This window comes from Cimex lectularius, unplaced genomic scaffold (assembly GCF_000648675.2).
Source record: "Cimex lectularius strain Harlan isolate CLEC.00 unplaced genomic scaffold, Clec_2.1 scaffold234, whole genome shotgun sequence".
In the NCBI taxonomy this organism is placed as follows: Eukaryota; Metazoa; Arthropoda; class Insecta; order Hemiptera; family Cimicidae; genus Cimex; species Cimex lectularius.
The window spans coordinates 348,856-373,969 of record NW_019392804.1 but is presented as its reverse complement, the minus strand read 5'-3'; the positions used below and the strand labels follow the sequence as shown (position 1 = coordinate 373,969).

The following is a 25,114-nucleotide window of genomic DNA, read 5'->3' as shown; positions in this document are numbered from 1 at the left end:
TTTACTATATTTTTTATTAAGCATAAAAACCTTTCTATTTGGTATGTATTTTGAAATTACAAAATAAAAGGTTATTTAAATAATTCATCATCTATGATGTGTTATGAACTAGGTCTTTCTAATTAATGCTGACTAATTTAGCATAAATGAAAACTATCTACATTTTTTCATGATAATTAATATTTTTGTACTATGTGTATTTGTTCAGAGGCTAAAAGTACAGGATTATCTTGGCATTGTCTGGGTACAAAGACACATAGGTCTAGAGGGTAATGAAAAAGCAAACGGTTTCCTGTATCAAGAGGGCTGTCAAGGAAGTTTATGCTGTGGAAGGTGAAAATGTTGTGCATTGTAACACTGCAGTATGACTTGTAGAAGAAGGGTTATCCTCACCCAATTAAGATGCTATGCGAAATTGATACATAGGCACTTACTCTTGGATCAAAGCACATGTATGGATCCATCGTATAAAGAAAGGTTGCTCGATGTGTCTCACTTAATTGAAAGCATATAGAGTGTATAGGAATGCCACCTATTATGAGAATCGTGTTTAAATATGCCGAGTATCTGAGTATCATTGTTGGAGGAAGCAGGGTTGTTTTATTACATATATATTACCAATCTTTGTGTGTCCCCCAAATGAGAGTTGGAAGTGTATGTATTTATTAGCATAAATGTATAGTGTGAGAGGGTTGATGGAGGAAACCTTTTTAGGTTAGGTTTATAATAGGTGTATTCAACCCTCAATTAGGTTAATTATATAATAGGTGTATAGGGTGATGGATGAATATCAAGTACTTCACCACCCTAACTGAGAGAATGGTATGTAAATAGGCTCTTTGGCTCCATATAGACAACTTGTAGGAATTCCACTTGATATGAGAATTGAGTTTGACCATGGCAGCGAGTATCTGGATCCCCTGTTCTGATTCTTGGACGAAACAGGGGTGTTTTATTGTATATAGTACTGATATTTTTGGGTCCCCTAGAGTGTGTTGAGAGTGAATGTATTTATTAGTATGAATGTGAAGTCTAAGAGGGTTAATAGCAGAATGTTGAGTACCCCATTGACCCTCAATTACATTATTTATATAATAGGTATAAAGGGTGATGGAAGAATATTGAGTACTCCAACAACTGAGTGAATGGCGTGTAAATAGGAAAGAATGTATTAGGTCGTTACAAAAGTCTTTGTGCATAAATTAAGTTTTATTTAAATTTCAGTATAAAATGTAGACATGAAAATTATTCCTCAAAATATAAGCCATCGTTATCAAGGACTTTAACCCATCTTTCTGTCAGAAGTTGAATTTGGGGTTGATACCAGTCATAGGTTTTTGAGGCGGAGAACTCCTCACATACTAATTTGACATATTCATAGTTTTCAAACTACCGGCCTTTCAAAAATGCACCATTGGCCAGAAAAGACCATAGTCAGACGGTGCGACATCAGGGATGTAAGGAGGGTGAGCTAACATCCTTCATTTCTGATAAGTTTCTTTGGCTAAACATGAACAACGCTGCCTTGCTGAAATATCGCTTTAACCCAATTGAGCAAAGCAGAGTACTTCTCTTTTTAAACCCATATACTCTTCCGAGTTGTTCACAGCAAAGCTCTGCATTAATAGCCCTGCCATCTAGAACCAAATCAAAGGGCAAAACACCCTCATAATTCTACCAAACACAAAGCATAATCTTTTTCCACATCGATCTTGGCGAACCTCTGATTGAACCATTTTTCATCTATCGTTACAATTCTCTTCTAAAATCTATCATCTTTTGGATTTTGAAGCAAACTTTTATAGATATCAACTCATGGATGAGCTTGGGTGTCTGACAAGTCACGGGAATCTGATCTGGGTGGTACATTTCGGACATTAAGCTTTTTTAAATGGCGGCTTACCGTTGCATTTAAAACCCTCGTTTTGGACAATTATCCTCGAGTGGTCGCATACGGATCCTTATTGACTGATATGAGTAATTCAGTATCATCCACACTGGAGAGTGACTAGATTTAGGCTCATCTTGAAGGCTGTTCCCAGAATTGAACCGCCTGAACCAAAATGCTGCAGTGTTACGATGCACGACATTTTCACCTTCCACTGCACAAATTTCCTCAGCTGCTGCCTTAGTTACACTTAAGTCTTTTTCTCCAGTAGTGGCCTCAGTAGACCAAGAATGACAATTTTTTCTTCCAACATTTTCGGCGAAATTTATAAAATGGAATGAAATGTAGAGTCAGTTGGTATACATAATTAAATAGAGGATTAGTCAAAGTAAATAACGATGTATGCATTTTTTATATCAGAGTCAAATAAGGATTGAAATAGAAACTTTAATATCACCAATTAATTACTGCACAAAGACCTGTGTAACGACCTAGTATTTTAGAATGAGCGAGAGTGTGGATAGGTTTTTTAGGAATTATTTGCATTGGGGGTTGAAATGGCCAAACTTGTGATAGCCTCTTGAGCCCAACCTCACTGGCTGGATGGATAAGACCAAGGTCTGACTGCCAACACCCAGGGTGAGTGATTCTCAAGGCCCACCAGTAATTCATTGTAAAGTACAATAGCCGGTGGACTTCGAGAAATGATAGGCACAACTCTGTATGAATGTACATGCATGCACAAATTTGTGTTTATATAAATCAGTAATCACCTATGATGAATGACATTATAGACTATTTCAAATTAAAGCTAATTTAGCATAAATAAAAACAACCTACATTTGTTCATGATAATTAACAATATGTTGCGATGTGTTAAGCGGCTAAAAGTGCAGGAATGTGAAGCATTAAGAGCAATAAATAGGGGAAACTATAATAGTAAATAATACTATATATGCTATGCTATAAAACTAATGTACTAAATTCATTCCAAGACTTTAAATAATATATTTTTGATCATGAATTAGCAAATTAATAGTAATAAAACAAAATAAGCTGTTTGTTATATTACAGTAATTTCATGAGAATATTCAACACTGACAATTTTGTTTGTTACGGTTTAAATAAAAATATCGACTACAATACTAAACAAATGACTGCAATAATCATTTATGTATAAAAAAACAGTATCCTTAAAACAATGAATACTAGTGTTTTTTAAATATCGGTGCCAATGCTACAATACGTATTTATGAATTGAATAATTATGAAAATGTAAATTAAGAATTACATCATGCAGAAATAATCTCACTAATGTGCATTTTTACCTGTTACAGCTCCCTCCCCTCCTAGATAAATATTAATGATTAGTATTACATTTTGAGGTTTTATTTTCTACTATTTTGGCACTACAGAAAACTAAAGTAAATGTGTTTGTTTGAGTTTACTTCTCAATAAATTACTTAAACCCACAATTCATTTTAAATATGTATACCTTTGCAGTAATGTGTGCAGTAACTTATTTTCTTCAAGTACAATAAGTGAGATTCCTTATATATGTATATTACATTTTCCCTGGTGTTTGAAACCAATAAATTTATCTAATTTTAAAAAATCCAATTCTCAAAAGATTAATATTTTAGTATGAAATTTTTTCCTAAGAACTAGTGTTTTGTGTTAATGAGTATGTATACACATAGTTTTATAGATATGCTACCCAGAGCCTCATATTTTTTGATGATTCAACAACTAGTGTACTTGAGCTGGGACAGCTACCTCACATATGTATATACTTCGGCGACAACACTTTATATTACAATTTGTTCCAGCCCATTTTAAACTTATTTAAAGAAAAAACTTTTGGTTCAACAAATATTAAAACAGTTCTTTAATGATTGATTTTACACTTACAATACAATTATAATAGGGTTTCTTGTTCTTTCTAAGAATAAAGTAGAATTTTTGTTGCATACTGTTTCTGTTTTATTCTTAATTAATATTGCCATTTGACAAATTTTCTAATTTTGCTTATTTTATTTTTTCACTTTGTATACTCCACAAACCTTTTCAAATTAATTAAGCAAATGTGGCATCTATGTGAATATTGTGAATATTACTGATACAAACAGATACAAATCTTTTATATTTTAATCCTTGAATATAATGGTCTTAACATTTTTTTAATTTAGGAATTTAATGTAATTTCAATAAATCAAACAATCTAAATGATTCATTAACTGAACTTTCTGAATTATCATATTCCAACATGTATCAATGTATAAAAACTATGTTAGTATCTAAGCATTAGTTTCATTAATTTTATAGATAAACTTAAAAATAACATCATTTAGTTTAATTAATTTTTTTCCTTTCTCACTCACTCACTCACTCTCTCTTTCTCTATTCAGATATCTCAGTTCATTTGTAGAGTTCTAATGCAAAATAGTTGCATCAACTGTCATCAAAAATTTATTAACCACTTTGTTTGTTTATTAAATTATGTTTGGTGGGAATATTTTTATTATGTAGATGTTTTGAAAAATACAATGTATTAATTAGTTTGTTTTTTGTTTTTTTTAACTACATACAAGTTTAAAAGTTAAAACATAAAATTAAGCTCTGTATATTTATAATGAACAACTGAAGTGAAGTACAACAATTAATTCCTATTAAATACAAAATGTAGTTGTTTTACAATAACAACCAACATCAACATGCAAAAATTAAAATATTATGCAAATATTAAAATGCAATCGAGCATAAGTGACACACCACATACATAATACAGAAATAGTAGTAGTAATCACATATAAACACACACACATACACACACATATATATACACACAAATCCACTATTTATTGACCTATTTTTATTAACAGATAATTAATATATCTCACCTTCAACTTTTGCTTCACCGGACAACCTTCTATAGTTAACGAGTGCAGCAGTTTCCAGGCATTTCTTGATCATAGCTCTGACATCTTCTTGTTGAACCGGAGTTGCAATATCTTTCATCAACACCTACAGTTACACATTAAGCACTCTTATTATTAAAACATCTATTTTTAACATTTATTTTACATATTTATAAATATAACTATTTTATTTTGTATATGAAATAATTTAATGGATTATTATGTTCACTAATTTATTATTTCATACATTTTAAAGCATGAGTTTATATATTGATTTTGTCTGTGTTACTTCATTTTTATGTAAGGACATAGTAAAACGCTTTGGTAATTTCTGAGGACTTTTGATTGGAAGGATTGGGTGAGCTGGATATTGGCTTTCATGGCAGAACCTCAAGTTCTACTGTATGTTAAATGTGGTTGCAGTAATGTCTTGTGTAGAGTTAGTTGTGTTTTGACAGTCAAAAAAGTCTTCATAGTTGTACAAGTCTTCTGTTAAGTTATTGTCTCTTAATTTTTTTTGTCAGGATTCCATGTCAGATGTAGTCCTAAGTTTTGACTTGAATGGAAGTTGGTACCTCCTTGTTATTGATGTGCAGAGAGGGCGAGACTGTTTTTTTCAATGTGAATACTGAGTACATTTTTCTTCATTCAGTCTTGTCCTCCACTTTGTGCAACTGTCTTCAATAAGTTCAAGGTGTTCTTTGATGTAGGAGGTAGCTTGAATAGGATTCAGGTTAAAAGATAAAAACTGTTATATCATCTGTATAGGTAGTAATGATGGTATTGAGATATATAAAAAGTAGGCAGTATAAATAGTACAAAGGATAGGAATCTGGCCTATATCTGTATGACATCTGAGTACACATTGCTGCGCCTCAACCTAAAGCAGACTAGGAATCAAGGCTATTTTAGTAATGAGTGGGTAGGAATCGTTTAAGTTTATAAAGGTTGCCTGTGCACCAGACCCTATTGATGAAAGCCTGGGCCAAATCCAGGAACGCACACAAGCAATACTCTTTGTTCTCTGAAGTGTCGGAAATGGTGTCAACAACTCTGAAACTTTGCTGGATTGTGGAATGATAAGGATGGAGCTGAACTGGTGAGAAGGAATGATTTTTATGTATATCTAGAATGGTAATTAAACATTATGGAAAGAAGACTGATGGGTCTTTGGGGGGGGGGGGCTTGAGAGCTTTTGGAAACATCATAGAATTAAGTTATAATTATACCTGTTCTAGGAGTGATAGAGTAGCTTTAAGAGCACCTTCTGGCCTTCCGAATGGGAAACAATATCTATTGAACATATGTAATTTGTATAGTTACAATCAAGTTTATATTAATTTTACCAATTATAGAAATTGAACCATTACCTAAAATTTGTAATTTGATTTTCCAAAAGTATTCTGAGTCTCTCCTTGATGTCTTGAAACTTTTCCTTTTCCTCGTGCGTAACAGTTCCTACACCATCAGGCCTATAATGTGAATTTATTAAAAACAATAATTTAAATATATATGTTTTTGTACATTATTATTTGGATTGAGAGTATGCTTGTAAATGGAAATGATTTCTATACGGAGTACCAAATTATGCATTTTTTTTCCAAGCCTTAATTTCTAAGGGCTCATGCTTTAAATAGGATTGGCAGACATATCGAGGATTACACATAAGTTATCATATTATTTTGTCTAGATATCCATGCGATCCTTTTGAAATAATAATATATTTTGTAATATATTCACATTTGTACATTGTTTCTAACACATGCAACTGGATTATTGATACAAAAGATTAATGTAATCACAGATAAAAGTAAAATAGAAAACAATTGTTTCAATAATATTTGTATGTTATAATTATTATATACATACACATGAATTGGCTTGAACAAAAATAATACTGTACTATATACATATTGAGTAAAAAGTCTCAGTAATTTTGTAGACAAATAAGAAATAATAAAAAGACATGTTAGAACTAAATTTTCTACCTGATTATTTAATCGATTATACCAGGCAACCAGAAAAGTTGTTGCGGTTTTTCATTTGTTATTGTTTTAATACAGTAGACCAACATTTTTATTTCCATAGGATTAGATGTTTATGTGTCCTTGTAAAATTTGCACTGTGTCAGTAATGAAACAATAAATGAGCACACAGCCCAAAAGTGGCTCAAAAAATTTGCTTCTGGGAATAAGGGGATTCAAGATGAAGTGATAGAGGGAAGCTATTGAACATGATTCCAGTCAAACGTAACACTAGCCTTGCCAGAGTGTGAATGAAACCTGTACAGTATCACTAGGAGGCCATATCATTGGCTGTCACTAAATGAACCCGCCCCATTGATGCTAAAACCGAATATTCACCAATAAAAGACGATGCTTTGTATTTGGTAGAGTGCAACAGGCAACAAACATTATGAACTCCTGCCAAGTGCCAGACCTTCACCTAGAAATCTACTACATCCAACTGCAAGGGGCTCTCGCCCTTTCCCAGAAACAATATGAACACAATAGTAATTTTTCACAAGGACAACGCTACTCTTCATACAGCCAGAACGACGAAGGAAGTGATAATGAAGCTTGGTCGGGAAGTCCTACAACATCCTCTGTACATCTGTCTTTCACCTTTTCTCAGAAACAGACAATCATATGTGCAATCGGGAGTTCAATATTTGCCAACAGTTGGAAAATGAGCTGAATTTACATTTTATGTCCCAGGGCCCAAATTTTACAAGAAGGGCATAACTGGCCTAGTAACTTGTTGAGACCATTTCTTTGAATAAATATTTCTATTTAATTATGACAATTATTAAACCCTTTAAATCCACACGAACTTTTCTGGTTACCTGGTATCTGAACAATAAAAATGTATTTGCATTTAACTAAAAAAAAACCGTTAAACTATTCAGTACTTTTTAAATTTTAACTTCAAAAAATACCAATGTTAGTAGCACATGGATGTTTTTGTGTGTCCTGTGTTGTTTCTCAAATAGTTAAGCTAAAATTGAGTTAACCGACTTTCAACTTATAACTTCCTTTATATACATTATATAAGGATGAAACATCATATTTCTAGTTGCAATTATACTTTTATGTGATTACATCATATATTAATATACTCCCTTGATAAGATACCAATAATTCAATTGAATATGATAGTGAATTATAGTAAATAAGTGTAATAAGAATTTTAAAAAGTTATCAAAAGCTTAATTTTAGGACTCTTAAAGTAATTTATTTTAATGGTTTTACAGAAAAATATGTCAGATCATATGTATTTTATGTTTATGTTTAAACAAGTGTATATCTTTGTTTAATGAAAGTTACAAGGAATTATTGGACCAAAATCAGGAATAAATGTAGAAATAATCTAAGTGATAAAGTTTTACAAATCATTAGACCATTATTAGATTTAGATATACTATATCTATGTATAATCAGACAATTATGTGTGTTTTTGTTTTTGTCCATATTATATTTGCACACCTCTTTGTAAGTTTGATTTTGACAATTATCAAAACAATTTTTGAAGTACAGTTAATTATAATTGTGTTTATTTATTTACATTAAAAAATTGTTCAGCAATGTCAAACACAGCACTTTTTTCAAAATACAAACGAATTAATTTAGTGACTAATGACAAAATGCAAATTAAAAATATTAAATCAATTTTTAAAAAATTAATATTTACAATTTAAAAAGTGGAAATATTGTATGTATTGTATGATATGGACTTCATCTGAACTTTAATTTGTTTTGTCAGTTATACAAACTAATCCAAATAATATTATTTTAATATTTTCAAATTTTGACGCTGGTGTTTTTCTGCCAACCCTGTCCATTTTTACCATTTACAGCAAACATATTACACATATTTTTTCTCGTTTTAATTTTTACAAAAAAGTAGTTAGTTAAATAATTAAAACATGAAAATCTACCAAAACAAGGAGAATAAAATTTTAGATCATAAAAAAATGGTTAAAAATCAATGTATGTAATACAACATAATAACATGTATGAAATGTAATATATACAGCATGTGTGTTTAATATAATATGCAGCTGATGATCACAATTATTCTTTACAAAGTATTATATTATTATTGATGTAAAACGATGATTATTTGAAGGAAAATAGTTTAAATGAAATTAATTTTAAAGCTACTTTTCAATATGTTATTACTGATTATTAATAGTAATTACAACAGAATAAACAAGTGCGATTTTAAAATTATAATTTTTTAATATAAATTTATACTCAAAATTTCTTAAAGAGGATCATAAATGTTAAATTATTGCATGAATTGACAACATTTATCTACGTTTTTTACAATACAAATTATGTCTATCTATGTTTGCTGTTTTCTTTTCAGCAGTTGTTCATGCTACAAACATTTTTATTTTTTCAATTTCAACATATTTGACAAGATTAAATAAATTGAAATACCAATAACATAATTATTACATGTAGCCTTGGAATATAAGAAAGTAATTATAGCTGGAATTAATTATTAATGATTTAAGTCAATAAATTTATAAGTAAAAGCAATAATTAACAGTGAAATATAGAAAAATAGTGCTTATAAAATAAGATTTTGTGCATTTAAAAAATAAATTCGTTTGAAAATATTATTAAAAAAGTGTGTGCAGAAATGTAGAATGCTGTGCTCTTTGAAAGTGAAATGAAAAGTTTTATACTACAATAAGAACAAAACAAAAAAAGAAGAAAAAAGTGCAACGTGTTAAATAAGTTGCATAAGTGTTATTAAAATTAAATAAATAACAGATTGTGTGAAAACAATTGTTTGCTTTTTATTGTTGTAAAAATAGTGTTAACTGTCAAACAAGTGAATAAAAATAGATATTGTATAATTATGAACACAGACAGAATTTTGCTATCAACTTTTCCCTAATGTCACAGTGAAAAATAAGGTATTGACCAACAGTTTGTTGTTGGCTTCATAGGGCAATTAATTTAGTAGTGTTAATGGATTTTTCATAAATTCAATGTAAGAGTCTTAGTGGTAAATAGTTCTTATTTACCTCAGCATAAATAGTTTATAAGAAATAAAATGAGGGTTGCTATCAAAATTTAGATTACAATGAAAAATCACTTGTTTAAAGAAATTTCCTTCCAACTTTAAACTTAAATTATGAAGTTTCATGTATAGAAAGAATAGCTTAACGAGTTTATTTACACAATAAAGACAACGGTTCCATAATATTTTAATGCCAATATAACAGAATTATCTCATCTCCAAGAACTTGACTTCACATAATGAAGTTTCATATAAATGATTAGCTCTCAACTTAAAAGCATTTTGTTACAAGAAAAATACAAATGAATTAAAAAAATAAATAAATAAAATTAGGCTTTTTGTTTATCTTACATAATTTTTTAAAAACCAAAAAACATTATTATCATAAGTAAATTTGGAGATTTTGTTTATCTTTCTTGCTATAATTAATATTGATTTAAATAAATCATATCATAAAAATAGGATAGTTTGCTGATTGTATAACAAAGGACCATTTTTTGTGATAATTAGGGATACTAAATTATCATTTTTAAGAAATAACAATGCCCTAGAAATAGAATATTATTCCCAAATTCATGTAACAACTTTTTTGATGTGTAAAATGATGATTGAATCAGTGATACATTAAATTGTAAATATGATTAGTGAGGCCTTCTACTAAAGAAAATTTTGTTTTATTTATATAATTTTAATTACATTTAACAACAAATTAGGCCATGTTATTTTTTTTTTTTTTTTTTTTTTTTTTTTTTACTCTATATTTATAAGCTAAGGCCAGTGCTGCACTCGGAGGACATATGCTATGAGAAATTAGCCAATGCTCGGCACTCAATGTGAGAGATTAAGGGGCAAGGTGGTCTCGAGGCCATCCATGAGAGTAGAGAGGGCTTGAGCAGTAGGGTTAGGTTGGATCGAGAGTCTTAAAATTTGGGACTCGAAAACAGATCAGTTCATTAACAAAAGGAATGTGGAGGTCATTGCGGATAGTTAGGTAAGTGACATAGTAAGGAGCTTTGACGATTTGCCTGAGGACATTTGATTGGAAGTTTTGGATGCACTGGATGTTGGATGGCTTGGTAGAACCCCATAGTTCCACTCAGTATGTTCAAAGTGGTCGCAGTAAAGTCTTGTATAAGGTTAATTTAATGTTGGCGGTCAAGACAGATATCAATCCTAAAAGTCTTCATAGTTGTCCAAGTCTTCTGTCAAGTTGTTGTCACTTTAAGTCTTGTATGAGGACTCTATATCGGTCTACTATAGGTATAGTCTAAGTATTTGACATGAACAAAGGTTGGTAACTCTTTTTTTCCAATATGAACACTGAGTACATTTTTCTTCATTCAGTCTTGCCACTTTTTGCGCCAGTCTTTGATAAGCTCAAGGTGTTCTTGGTTGTTGAACATAACTTGGATAGTATTTGAGTTAGAGGACAAAATTGCAGTATCATCCTCATAGATGGTGATTATTAAAGTGTACTGGTAGGCGTATAGGTATATATCATGTATAAATGATGGTACCAAGTATGTTCCCTTGTGGGACTCCGGCTTTTATCTGTCTAACTTTATTGCCACACCTCACTTTAAAGCAGCTATCAGTTAGATAGGATAAGGTAACAAGGAGTGGGTAGGAAGCATTGAAGTTAATAAAACTAATAATAAAATATGTATATACAGTATGCTACTACTGGAAGGTTATTGATCCATCTTACAACAACACTGCAATATGTTTACGCAAGTTTTAAAAAAATTAACTTAAGCAATGCACTGAATGTTACTTGATATCACTTTCTGTGCACAAATAAAATATTTCAAAATGTCATGAATATCTGAATTGATCACCATACACAATGTGAATAAAGTATCAAACTGCATTCTTGTAGAACAAAGATACACTGGTGAGAAGTTTTAATATAATTTTTTTTTTAAATCCGAAATATATTATGAAATGATGTTAAATTAAATTATTATTTCAGCAAATTAAGCCATTACATGCATTTCTGAAAGATAATCTCTAGGGCATTTAATTCTATTAACAAGAGTAATATATTCATACTATTAAAGTATAAAAAACACTGCTATTCAATATCGATATCAGTCTAGTTAGAAACGTGTTATCTATATAGAAAGAAATTAACACAACTTTTATTTTTAACACTGGGGATAATGGTTGCCCTATAATCTGCGTTGAAGAAAGACTTATAGAATTACCTGTACAAACAACATTTTATGATATTTTAAAGCATTGAACATTAAAATAAATGTAATCTTATCTGACCATAGCGACACCAAATGAAAGGCTTTGAAACCAAATCTGCTCCAAGTTTATAATGCAGATATTTAATGCATAATAAATCCTCAACAATGGTAAATATCACTGTACTTTACTTTCCTAAGCACTGTCTTTTTGTGACAGTTTAATAAATGCAAACTATAATAAAGCTAGCTACAGTAAATGTCATTATTTTTGCTATGTACATCATGCACTAAAATTGATTAAATTTAAGCTTTAAATATTTTAATGTTTGCTGCAACAAATGTGGATCAGTTATATTACTTTCGTACAAACCTTGCAACAGGGGTATTATCTTCAAGGACCTCCGTGCTAGGATAAGAATTAAAGATTAGAGTAGCTAATTATTATGAAAAACTTTAAATTATCACTTTAAACAAGCCCAAATTAAACTTCTATTAAAACCCAAGTTGTACGTTTAGAGTTTGTGTATTCAATGGCCTAACATATAATTATTTATATTGAAAACTTGAAAAATAAGCCTTTTTTTTAGATTTTTGTGATCATTTGTGATAAAATATTTGAAACCTTTTTCAAAACCAGTTATGTACTTTCATTTCAGGTTATTAAAAGGTCATTAATATTTAAAAAATTTAAAACAAGTTCTTTATGAAAAGGTATGTTTTTACATCAAAATAATTTTCCATTCAAATTTACACTCTTTTTTAAGATAACTGCAATTTGAAGTGTAAATTGGAGTTAAGTGCCTGATAGAATATTGTAATTTAATAAAAGCTAAATGCAAATAGCATTTCTGATTGTGTCTGGTGTTAAGAATGCCTGATATGTTAAATAATTGAAATACTCTTTTCTTTTGTTTAAATTGTATTTAACCCAGAAACAATAAGTGCAAAACAATCTAAAACTACACAGTAAAATAAAATATGTGATAAATTATATAATAGTTGACCACATTTTTTTGTTACTTATCGGGCCTGAGAAAAAATTGATATTTTTTATTTTTTTAAGATAATAAATCTCCTATTTTAAAGCATTTAATCTTCAATTATTATGAAAGAAAACATGCTGTATAGAATAAACTCATACTTTAGGTTAAGGCGTTAATATACTGTTAATACACAAAAATTGTGTTGAAAATATCTTTCTTTGATGCAATTAATATTTTATGTATATTAAAAATGACAGTATAAGTATTTAGTGTCACAAAAGTAATGTGGTGTATGTATATCATGAGTAAAGAAAATCAAGATAAGCAAAGATTTAAGTTAACTTAAAAATCAAAAGAAAAGTTGTAAATTAGAATATAAACTATAGAAAATTCTTGAAAAATTGTTACATTCAAAAATAAAAAATCATTTATTGAATGTTTTTCCAAGAGAATTAAATTATTTAATTATTTTATAAATAATTTAAAGGCTGTAAACACAAATAATTATTTATCAGTTTCTTAGAATAATAAATATATTGAATTTTTCACCTATTTCCGTGTACATGACTTGCACAAAATGCAAAGCTGAAGTGAATCAATGTTGGATCGATCATGATATTTTTTTCTGCTCTGTCCAACAAATCACTGAGGTAACATAGATGACGAAAACATCCTCTAACTCCATATCTAGCACAGTACTCATCTATTACAAATGCTTGACCAGGGCTGAACCAACCCTGAAAATAAAGTATCATTTATTAATATACATAATGAATTGTATAATTGTATTTTTTTAAAGTTAATTGTAATCAAAATACCAAAGAACAATAAGGATCGTTCATTCTATAATCTAGAGCAAGGGTCTGTAACGTTTTAAATAATGATGCATGATCAAATTTACAAGGATCTGCTGAAATGAACTCTTCCATGCCGTGTTTTCTTGCTCTATCAGCATCTATAAGTAAAGAAATGATATATAGTATTTTTATCAGTTGAAAATATATATACCTATAGTACAGGTTAACATATATCATTCATATATCTATTTCACATAAAAAATTACATTAATTTATTCAGGGAGGATGAACTCTTAAACTGTCCATCAATTCTTTATTCACTAACAATTTGTAAAATTGAATTTAACTTTAAGTAAGACTAGACTACAATTTAAAGTCCTACCTCCTTGAATTTTATAAATGGTTGAATTTTTTGCAGCTGATGTTACAAGTGGCGTTGGTTTGTGAGACTGCCCTGTTGCTCTATACATTGCCATTACCCACAAATGACATTCATTTTCATCGTCACATGCTAAAATTATGTTATCTCCTTCACGAACTGCGTTAAAAAAATATCGCCCTCCTTCCAGATCTAGAATACATTTAAATGTTAGTATCTCTCTCGCTCTCTCAGCCCTCCTCTCTCAATCTCTCTCCACACATTCACTCGCTCAACTATTTTACCTACAAATAATAAATGAAAAGTAAATAGAAAAATACATACCCATACCAACCATAAGGTTAGCTATAAAAAAAGGAGACAATGTATATATATTTTAAAATGTAAAATACCAAAAATAGAATCATTTCAATAATTTTACCGCTAGCAGGCTCAATGTAGTCAACTGTATAACCATCCAATTGCATCATTTCAGATGGTTCTGATTTCTTTTCTTTGTAAGTGCACATTGCAAAAGTGTATTGAGAAACTTGAACAAGAACGAAATATCGTTTCTTCCATTTCTTCCATACAGATTTACCAATGGCATATAAATATCTAAACAAATTTATTAAAAATGATCATTAATTAAACTTTTATCTATAGTTAGTAAAAGAGTCTGCATACATCCCTAAAAGAAAAAGAAGTTATTTATTACTTATTATAAAACTAAAACTTTATATTAGTATATGTTGAACCCTGTTTTATTTTTAGAATGAAGAATTGATTTTTTTTTTCTAATTCAATGATATAAAATAGACGTTTATTTGTGCAAAATAAGTTTGAATTTGGTGTAAGTCCTTTTCACCAACAGCAAATTTTTCTTACCTCCTTTTATTTTTAAATTTTTATTTTTAAATTTAGTTAGTAATGCTTAAGAATCAATCGTGTGAGGCAATAATCTTATAAATGTTTTATTATAATGGAGGTGCCGGTTGAAATTAGGTGGTTGATAGTGCAATACCATATTCTTGGAAAACAGTTAAGTGAAATTGCAAAAATTCTTCGTTGTGTACAAACGATCATCTGGAACTACAAAAACCAATGACGCTTTGGAAAGTAAGCACTGATTGGGGTGGCCAAAAAATTAGAAAGACCTCATGGGACAATGATTCTTCAATGTGTGAACTGAGAAACTTCTACTATTGCCCTTGCATTTTTATTTTCAAAGGGATTATGGCATTCATGAAGTGTAATTTTTAGTGATGAGTCAAAATTTAATCTTATCTGTCCTGATGGGAATGTTAGATTGTGGTGGGGGAAAAAATTAAGCTATGAAATTAAAAAATTTCTGTAAGACTGAAGCATGGGGGGGTAATACGGGGTGTATGGTGTCATCATGGACTAATATGTTTATATAAACATTCTTAGAGAAAAATAGCTCAGTGCCCAGAAATTTGGACTTCTTGAGAATTTGGTTTCCAGCAAGTCTCAAAGCATTGGGCTAAGAAAACGGGGGAGTGGTTATTGTACAAGGCTCCTGGCCAACTAAAAACACCCCCATAATCACCGGATTGTTACCACATTGAACATCTCTGGGAAGAATATGAAAAGAAAGTTGAAAACTCGCAGCATAAAAAATTATTATTGACTAACTGAAGCTGTCAAAGAAGAATAGGAAAATGTCATTTCTATTGTTAATGAAACAGAACAAAAAGTTAATAACTTCAATGCAAAACTGACTTCATGAAATGCTCAAAAATAAACAAGGCCCCACTGATTATTAATTTCAGATTTTAAACAATTTTGTCACAAGTTTTGCATAGTATGCAGACTTTTTTTGTTATGTTTTCTTAATTATAACTTTCATGTTATTATTTAGGCTTTAGGAACAATAAAAAAAACGTTTTGCATGTAAATTCTATACAAATTTATTTTAATAATTTTCCCACCACTTAAATTTTACCATTTAAATTTAAATCTAAGCATGATGTACTGAACGTGTACGCAGACTTTTTTACTAACTGTATATTTTTTTGACACAAACAAATGATTAATTTATTAGAAACTGTATTAAAGTAAAGACTACCAAAATAATGAAGAAAATCAAATTACTTTTCTTCTTTTAATGAAATTATTTCATAATGGTTTCAAATATACATCTAAGCTACTTGGGGTTTAAAAAAAATTTTTTTTTTTTTTAATAATAATATTGGTAATTCAGTACACTGTTATTTTTTGATGTGGCAACATACAAATTATATTATCATTAAAGCTCTTTAAAAATGTGAGATAGTTCAACTGATAATTTTTCTTTGTGCTAACAGTCCAGAGCACAAAATTAAAATTAAATACAGTTTTCTGACCTTATTTTCGTTTAGATTAAATAAAAATCTGTTTAAAATGAGATTCATAATCTGGGTTCATTGGAATAATTATTTTACTGAAAAAACAAATGTAATTAAATTGATTAAAAACATTACAACATCCATGGAGACTGAGTGTTCAGAGTGCATTTACCATGCTAACAGTTTTGGGACTGAATCCTGGCACTGCCCACGGAATTTTAGTTGAAAATATGACAAAAAGTATTGTAAAGCCAAAATTTTCAAAAACAAACAAGTGCCTTCTTCAGTAATATTTTGAAATCATTTACAAACAAGAGTTGTTCCCAGTTTAAATGTATTTCAATAAATAAGTTAATACTGTTTTATGTTATTTTATGTGTTATGTGATTGCCGATAAGTCCAGACTAATTTTTCATGCATTTTTACAGTATCTGAGCTAATATAAAAGCAATATTAATATAATCAGTAAAACAATCTATACTAAATAATAATAATAATAATATAAAAAAAACAGTAGTATGGAAGACTGTGAAGAGATAGTTATACTAAACTGGGTTTAAATAGAAACTACCTCAATATATATTTCGATCCTCGATTGTACTATAAGAAATTTTTTTCTTCGAAGTGTGAATTCAAGTTGTAAATATTTGTTAATTCAGTAATATTATATAATTTTTTATAGGAAATTAAATCATTTTTGAGACATCTTTACATTTTTATCCTATAATTTAGGAAAACATATTTAAAACAAGTTTAACTGCTTACCCGCAATGTTTCATATTCAATGGCTTATCCATGCGACATGCAATTTTAATTCTAAGATCTTGATCAGCACAACTTTTGGGTACTATCATCTTGTGCCACTCAGGAACCTAAAAACATATTAATCACTATGAAAAAAAATATATATATATATAATTGTCAATTTACAACACTTAAGAAATACAACTTATATAAACATTTGTGTCAAATTAACTTAGTAAGTTGTGTACAAACAGAACACTTACTTTTTAACAAATCATATGACCATAATTGATACTGCCCTAAATATCTTTTTTTTTCTTCTTCTTTTCCTGTCTTTCTCACGTTTTAATCTTTCTAATGTTTTAATGTTTCTACAGCCAATTTATAATGTTATATTATACAACAGTACTGATTCTCTTTTGTTTATCCTAAGTTAACCTCTCTGTACTTCAGGGCCTCGCCAATTGTGGATAAAATAACACAAATAACAAACACAAGCACAAAACGTAATAAACAAAACATTATAGTTTGGTTAGCATTCACTCAACCACAAACTATTTGATATTCCTCAGACTCATTGGGGATAAGCTTCCACATGCTAATAAATTACATTCGCATACCAGACTTCATTCACACTACCCCAGATTACTCGATATTTCTCAGGGTATTTATAGATAAGCCCCTTCAATTAACCCAATAAATTACATCCACACGCCACAATTCATTCATACTACCCCCCAGATGACTCAATATTCCTTGGGGTATTTATGGATAAGCCCATCCATTCACACTACCCCAGAGTACCTTATATTCCTCAAGGTAATTAGGGATAAGCCTCTCCATTCATGAAAATAAATACGTTTGTTCCAATAACACATATCACATACATGAAAGTACAAAGTTATATGTACAATTAAAGATATCTATAGCCCTGAGATACTAGATCAGCGATCTGTGCCTGCTGCCATGCGCCTAGGGCACGGTTAGATCATTTGGGATATTGTCCTTTCTTTCCAAATTTAGTTATTTGCATTATGTGCTCTAATATGGTAAGTTCTCCACAACAAGCACCTACGTGGTTTCACCCTCCATTAGAAGGTGTGTGTGATATTGGTATAACCTATATGCAACATGATAAATATGACCTTTTCCCTTCTAGACAGTTTCCACAAGCCAGTGACTTATGTCTTTTTTACGATGGTATAATTTGGGTGTGTTTCTTTCTTCTCAGTGGATTCTCCATTCATTTTTTATTGCATAAGCAATCATTCTTTTTAAATCTTATCTACTTCTTCATTCCCGGTTATACCAATGTGCCCAGGAACCCATGCTAGGCAACCTTTTTCCCACAAGTGACCCTGTGCCGGTTTAACATAATAAGAAAATTATTGAGAAATGTAAATTGTGAGGTATGTGAAGTGATGAACCTGCAACTTGTTGACCATCTCTTATCAACTGGGTCTGCCAAAACCCAAATTTTGTCAAGTGGTCAAATTAAAATATGACAAAAATATTTTGCTGTTTCCCTTTCTACTTCGTGCTGTTTACCTGGTTTTGCCTTTTGTTTATTTTACAATTAAATGCAATTTTATTACTATGTAGGTTAGTGATATTAAATCAAAGAAAAAGTTTAACTTTTATGTTGGAAATTATTGAACAAACCGTTCTTAACCATATAGAAAACTAGTAAAAAAAATTTTCATCTACCTTAACATCTAAACATTTTTAGGCATTATTATTTTACCTTTGATGATAGAGGAGTTGGATGTAATATGACCTTTCCCAATTCCTTATCCTCGAGTGCTAAAATTGCTGGATTCTCTGTATACAATTTCACTTTTACTGCTGGTAAGGGATGTGTCGAAGAAAAATCTCCCTGAGTATCCCACCTGATAAATTGAACAAAATTAGATTACTAAATATTGGACTACTATAAGGTAGCATAATAATTATTATCTAAATAGTAAACTACTAATATCATACAGTTATTATTTCAGAGCAAGCTGTATTAATGCTGTGTAATTAATTAATTTTTTTGTTACTTCAATAAGGTTGCTCTCACACAGGAACCGATAACGACCGATTCCTGAACATTTATATATGCCCAACATCACATAAAGATTCCAAACCTAGGGAATGGAATTAGCCCTCTCACACTGGAACCAACTTAATTGTGCATAAGTCAGTTTTGTTTTATCTACGAATCGATACCAGCAAACTGGAATGTTTTGCATTCAACAGACATTCTAAGGCGTCAATTCTAAGAAAAATAGAATTTTACAAATTTTCACTTTTATTATCATTTGTATTATTATTTTAATTTTACTGTATATATTCATTGAATTAAAGCTTACATAATCGGTTTACAAAACTTATAGAACTCAATATAAATTATTTATATATTTATTCTTGACAAGAAGTGCCATAAAAAATGTCTGCACATTCATGTGTATTATTTTCCTGATGGTCCCATGAATATATCCTCTCATGAATGAGAATTTTTTACAGAGCATGCCCTCTATGGCAGACTAAGAGTACCTGTATGCATCAATTCACAATGAAAATCTGAACTATTTTTGATCCATTCATTTCCCGCAACTATATGCAATATTTCTGATGAACTAGAGAGGCACAATAGACGAGGGCTCTCATCAGCTTGTGTTTGGATCATCTTCATGTTTTCAAGCAAATTCACACTTTTCACAGATTTCTACTTTCAAGGATGCAAGGTCTTAGTGAATTTTTTGATTTGAAGTTGTTCAGATTTTTCATACACAGAAAAGTAAATTTTACAATTCAAGAAAATTCTAAAAAAACTAAAGAATTTGAAAAAATCATTCCAAATTCATACCAACCACAACGAAACAAACTACAGATGGACAAACAGCTTTGACAAGTGTGTTCCAATGTTAGAGCTCACATGATTAAGTTGTCCAGCGCAGACAAACATAGTTGGTTCCAGTGTGAAACCAGCCTAAAACTTATAAAGCGTTGTAATACTTGAATGTAATTTCTTATACTTTAATGGATAAGTTATTTATTATATGTTGGACAGTTGATTTGATTTGGTTTGAAGCATCATACACGTTCTGGTATGTTGGTTTGCATATAATAAAGTTTTGACTCTTTTTATTCAATAAAATTTAAAAAATGTCAAATTTAAAAGAGAAACAAAGCAACAAAGAGAAACTCAAACATAAGATAAAAATATAAATATGCACCCCTTCACACCAGCATCTTTTCAGATAATTTTATTTCCTCCTACCTGCTTATTGACCCATTTCACATTAATTAAAATTATAATGGTTGACATAACAGTATGCATGGTACAATAAAGACTTATGAAATATATACAACCATTAAAGTATTTTAACCTAGCTATAACATACATCGGTTTTGATGCCTCTGCCTGATCAGTTTGTAATTTTTCACCTCCTTCCACTTCCATTGTACAGTAAACTATTCTGTTAGGAGCTAATGATTTTAGTCCTTTCACCTCCATAACTACTACCTGAAATATTTACACACCAAGAGTAAATAGATTGACAATCCACTCAGAAATATAGAAAAACAGTTGTAAAAAGGTTAAACAATATGTTAACCTTAAAAAAGTTATAAACTGGCATACAGTTTTATATGTAAAAAATAAATAGAAAGCTGATTTACCTCCAGTTGAAAGGTGAGAACAACATCTAATTTTGTAAGTTGGGTGTCATTGTCAGCTGAATCTCCTTCTAGCTTAGCTAATGAGCCTTGAGATCTTAAAACAAACATATTGATTAATTCACCACATATTTTATTTAAGAAATTATTTTTTTACATACCTATGGTTATATCGTTTTAGTTTTTGTAGGCCGTACTTTGAGTCAATAGTTCCTTTAGATACTGGTAGTGATTCCAAATTTGCCATCAAGAGATTAATCGACGACTTCAATTCTTCTATGTACAAAGACTCCATTTCTTTCAAAACAAATTTTGGCATAAGTTTACGGTTCTAGAAAATCAGAGAACATTGAATGTTAAATTTTGTTGGGTTTTTCTTCTTTCTTCTTACTGTTTTTCTTTTTTTAGGACTCATAATTACCTTTTCCATTTCAGAAACTTTTTGCATTCTGCCATCCAATTCCCTTCGAATGGCTGCAGCTTGTTCATCAGCAGAGTCAAGCTTTAAATAGAATTTGTATAAGTATATATTTGAATTTAATTATTTATCACAATATTTTATACAATTTACCTGTAGCGCATTAAACAAAAGTTGATGCTCAAATTTTTTGATTCCTAGAATTTGTTGAAACATATCGTACAGTTGATCTTTCGACAGAATCGACTCACTATTCAGTATTTGTTGCTGCATTCGCGATGGTCTTTTTGAATCATCATCAGTTACTAAAACAATTTCAAGTAACCAATACAAACAAGTTATGTTGGTCAATACACATCAAATATTTTTGTAACACTTCTGCTGTTCATAAATCATACATTTTCCTTGTGGAATTAAGTTTGATAAGGTCCCCAGTTTGTTAAGATTTAAATTAAGTAAAGTACAAGGTAACCAGAAAAGTTTGTGTGGTTTTTCTATTTCCATAGGTGAATTAGGTGGTTACAACATGTAATACCAAGAGGATAATGCAAGTAATAATCAGTTCATAAACAAAATGTGTTTCATTTTTACTGTAAATTATAAAATATTTACTTTCTTATGACTTCAAAACAGATAGATAGTGCATGCTAATTGTATGAAATTAAGCTTGATACCAGGGCAGACAAGGCAACTCATAAAATGCGTAAAATAAGTGAATGCACACTGCTTGAAATTGATTCAAAATGAAGTTAACATTCAAATGTTATTTTCAATTTCAGTGATGCAGGCAAGATGACTGAACATTAAACTGACTCTTAAACAGTTTAAACTTTGAACAGTGACCAATAAACTTAATTGAATATAAATTAGAATGTGTAAGTAAAATCGTAAAATTTGTCTAACTATACATATTTAATTAACAATATTTATATGTTTATTTAAAACTAGTAATTGAACATATTTGTTAAAAATATTTAAAAATCTACATTTTTTTAAATATATTTTCAATGCTATTACCTTTAAATATGCAGTCAAATTTAGCCATCCATGAGGCAAGAACTGTTTCTTTGCTAATACCATCAATTTCTGGAAGAGATCTTAACACAAAAGCAAAGAATATATTTTTCAACAATTAAGACTATAAAATTCAAGTTTACAAAATTACCTGACTCTTTTTTCTATATTATTCCTAAAAACTTCACGAAAATCAAACTGAGAGCAAGCTCCTGATTGCACCATTTTTAAAACCCTCTCTGAACGTAAAAAAACATCATAATAGCTTTGTACAGCATTTTGAAAAGCTTCATCAGCCATAATTTGAGTTTCACCTTTGAGGAAACTCTAAAACATATTTATTTGTAGGAAATTTCTTGTAGGATTAAAATAAAAGCTAGAATTAAGTTTAAGTACTACCTGAAACCTTCCTTGAATTATCTCTAGCTGCTGCTTTGTTATTTTGGGCTGACGCTTTGTCATATCGTTAGGCTGTTTTGCATTGAAGGGATATGCAATGCACCTTGATACAAAAACATATAACTGCAACTTTCTTTTCCTCTCTTCTTCTTCTCTTTCTTGTTTGTCCTTTAAAAACAGTTATTTTGTATTTTTATTAATTCCAAGGATTGTACCGAGCAGAGATCTGAGTGAAAATTAAAGGGCTTTGCTACAAAACTTTTTATGGTTGACTTTCTGAAATTTTTTTAACAGTACCTGTGTTTTGTGCAACTTTCAAAATTGTTTCTAATAAAATTTTAAATTTAGATGGTTGGCTTTAAATTTAAAGATTTTTTGTACTTTTAATTAATTGCATTAAAAATGACAACTTATTTTTTTAGAAAGAAACAGAGTTGATATTAGTTTTGTGGGTAAAAACAGAACACAAATTTTTGGGAAAATCAAAAGATATTTTTTCTCAAATTTTTCTGCCTCATACATTTTTCAAAATTCACAATAATGGTGATAAGTGGTAACTTTGAAACAACTTTATTGATTTATAGTTGTTTAGAACCCTATAAACTACATATAATGGCACAAACTTGGCCTTCGTAGATAAATTAAAATAGTGACATTAAATCTAAAAGCTGTTGACTGCAAAAAGATAAATTCAGCTTTTCAACGTTTGTAATAACACGGACTTTGGATAAAATCCAAAATGTAATTTTTAAGAATACTAAGTGGAACAGTGGATATTGGAGAAAAATGGCCCTAGATTATCCAGCCCAAAAATGTCAATTTTTTATTGCTATAAAAATTCATACTTAAGAGAGTATTTTGAAGCATGCTTAAATAAAATGTTTACAAATTGTTAAACAAGTTTTTAAACTACCTAACGGCTTTAAAGGGTGTTTAAAATGGATCCAAATTGTTACACATTTTTAAATCTACTTTACTGGAAGTGTTCTTTATGTTTTTAACTTTTTATTTGACTTATTGCATTTTACTTTAAATTACTTAAAATATATTTAAGTACATTGTATTTTTCTATCATCCCATAGAGCTCATTGCCAAGAACACTAGGGCATGCATCTAGCATTTTTTTCTGTTCATAGTTCAGTAAAAATAGTTCATTAAAATCGGTGATCCCATGTCTGTAGCCCTTCCCTTGTTAGCAGGGTATTCCAGCTATGAAAATCTTCACCAATTACCCACCACTCACATCGATTTCAGTTTAAAAAAATAAATAATTAAAATTAAATTAGAAAGGCAACTCTGTATAGACAATTTTTCATGCCAAGGTAGGACAAATAGGGCAGAAACTAATATGTTTCAACCCTTGGAAAAAGCAGGTTTGTATTTTATAACAAACTTTTGTATATCTCTTACCTTATTTGATATAACAAGAAAACATTTTCAGTGCATTTTGTGAAATAAAATGTAACAAAAATAGCATAAATAACATAAAGGTATGAAGCGTTTTAATGCTGGTGCTCTGCAAAACATTCATAACTTAAATAATAAATGATGGTGAAAAAAAAGAAAATGGTGATAAAAAATAAAAATATATTATTGACAAAATAATACACTTTCTGGTAAAAATAAATAATTTACACAATTAACAAAAATATAACTAATAAAACAATTAATGACAATTACAATAAAAAAATAAAATATTGCTGTGTAAAAAACAATGCTTAAGCATTATTATATTGTGTATGCGATAGTATACAATTTAAGAAACTAATTGTGCTAGAAAATACATAAATATATGTAAAGAAACACAATAAGCAAAGCTATAGCCAAAATAAAAAAGCTAAATAGGATTGAATAATATTTTCATATTTCATTAAAAGTACTAGTAACATTATATATTCACAGCCATCTATTTTTCCAGATTATTAAATATAGAGATAATACATAAACGTGGGTATAACGCTATTTTCGGTTAAAAAAATAAATTTCATGAAATGCATAAATAAAAAAGTTAAAAAAGAAGATGGAGAAAAAATATATTCTTACACTTATTGAACTACTACATTTACTGAACTACTACACTAGTATGGAAATTTTAAACTAATCGGCACTTGTTGAGGCACCCATAGAACAACCAAGTATCGAATCTCAGATCAACAACCAAACTATTCTGACTAGATTTGTAGCATTTAATGCCAAAGGTTTTTCTTTTTTAGTGTTTTGTATTTGTTATATTTATTGTTTGCATTGTTTTGTTGTTTGTCTACGGAGTCAGTCATTGAGGTTGGCACTAATATTAAGTTTAAGTAAGTAAAACTAATTGAGGTGGGGTGAGTACATCGATTCACTTTTTTG

The 25,114-nt window shown here is 29.7% G+C and overlaps 1 protein-coding gene across 6 annotated transcripts in view; it reads right to left on the bottom strand.

Annotated features, from left to right (window-relative positions):
* Positions 1 to 25,114, bottom strand: part of LOC106664710 (calcium-dependent secretion activator) — a 56,523-nt gene that overhangs the window by 24,596 nt on the left and 6,813 nt on the right. For 2 of the 6 annotated variants that reach the window (XM_014390653.2, XM_014390654.2), the window contains exons 4-23: positions 22,763 to 22,930; positions 22,515 to 22,690; positions 22,367 to 22,446; positions 21,503 to 21,654; positions 21,353 to 21,433; positions 21,093 to 21,262; positions 20,935 to 21,028; positions 20,658 to 20,779; positions 19,013 to 19,157; positions 17,290 to 17,396; positions 14,619 to 14,794; positions 14,522 to 14,542; positions 14,201 to 14,389; positions 13,840 to 13,976; positions 13,571 to 13,758; positions 12,409 to 12,444; positions 6,177 to 6,278; positions 6,036 to 6,099; positions 4,789 to 4,912; positions 3,217 to 3,237 (exon numbers count right to left, since the gene is read on the bottom strand). In XM_014390653.2, the coding sequence (XP_014246139.1) occupies positions 3,217 to 3,237; positions 4,789 to 4,912; positions 6,036 to 6,099; positions 6,177 to 6,278; positions 12,409 to 12,444; positions 13,571 to 13,758; positions 13,840 to 13,976; positions 14,201 to 14,389; positions 14,522 to 14,542; positions 14,619 to 14,794; positions 17,290 to 17,396; positions 19,013 to 19,157; positions 20,658 to 20,779; positions 20,935 to 21,028; positions 21,093 to 21,262; positions 21,353 to 21,433; positions 21,503 to 21,654; positions 22,367 to 22,446; positions 22,515 to 22,690; positions 22,763 to 22,930 (2,353 nt within the window). The remainder of the gene's footprint in view (positions 1 to 3,216; positions 3,238 to 4,788; positions 4,913 to 6,035; positions 6,100 to 6,176; positions 6,279 to 12,408; positions 12,445 to 13,570; positions 13,759 to 13,839; positions 13,977 to 14,200; positions 14,390 to 14,521; positions 14,543 to 14,618; positions 14,795 to 17,289; positions 17,397 to 19,012; positions 19,158 to 20,657; positions 20,780 to 20,934; positions 21,029 to 21,092; positions 21,263 to 21,352; positions 21,434 to 21,502; positions 21,655 to 22,366; positions 22,447 to 22,514; positions 22,691 to 22,762; positions 22,931 to 25,114) is intronic. The other 4 variants (XM_014390658.2, XM_014390659.2, XM_014390656.2 and 1 more) reach the window with 3 other exon arrangements.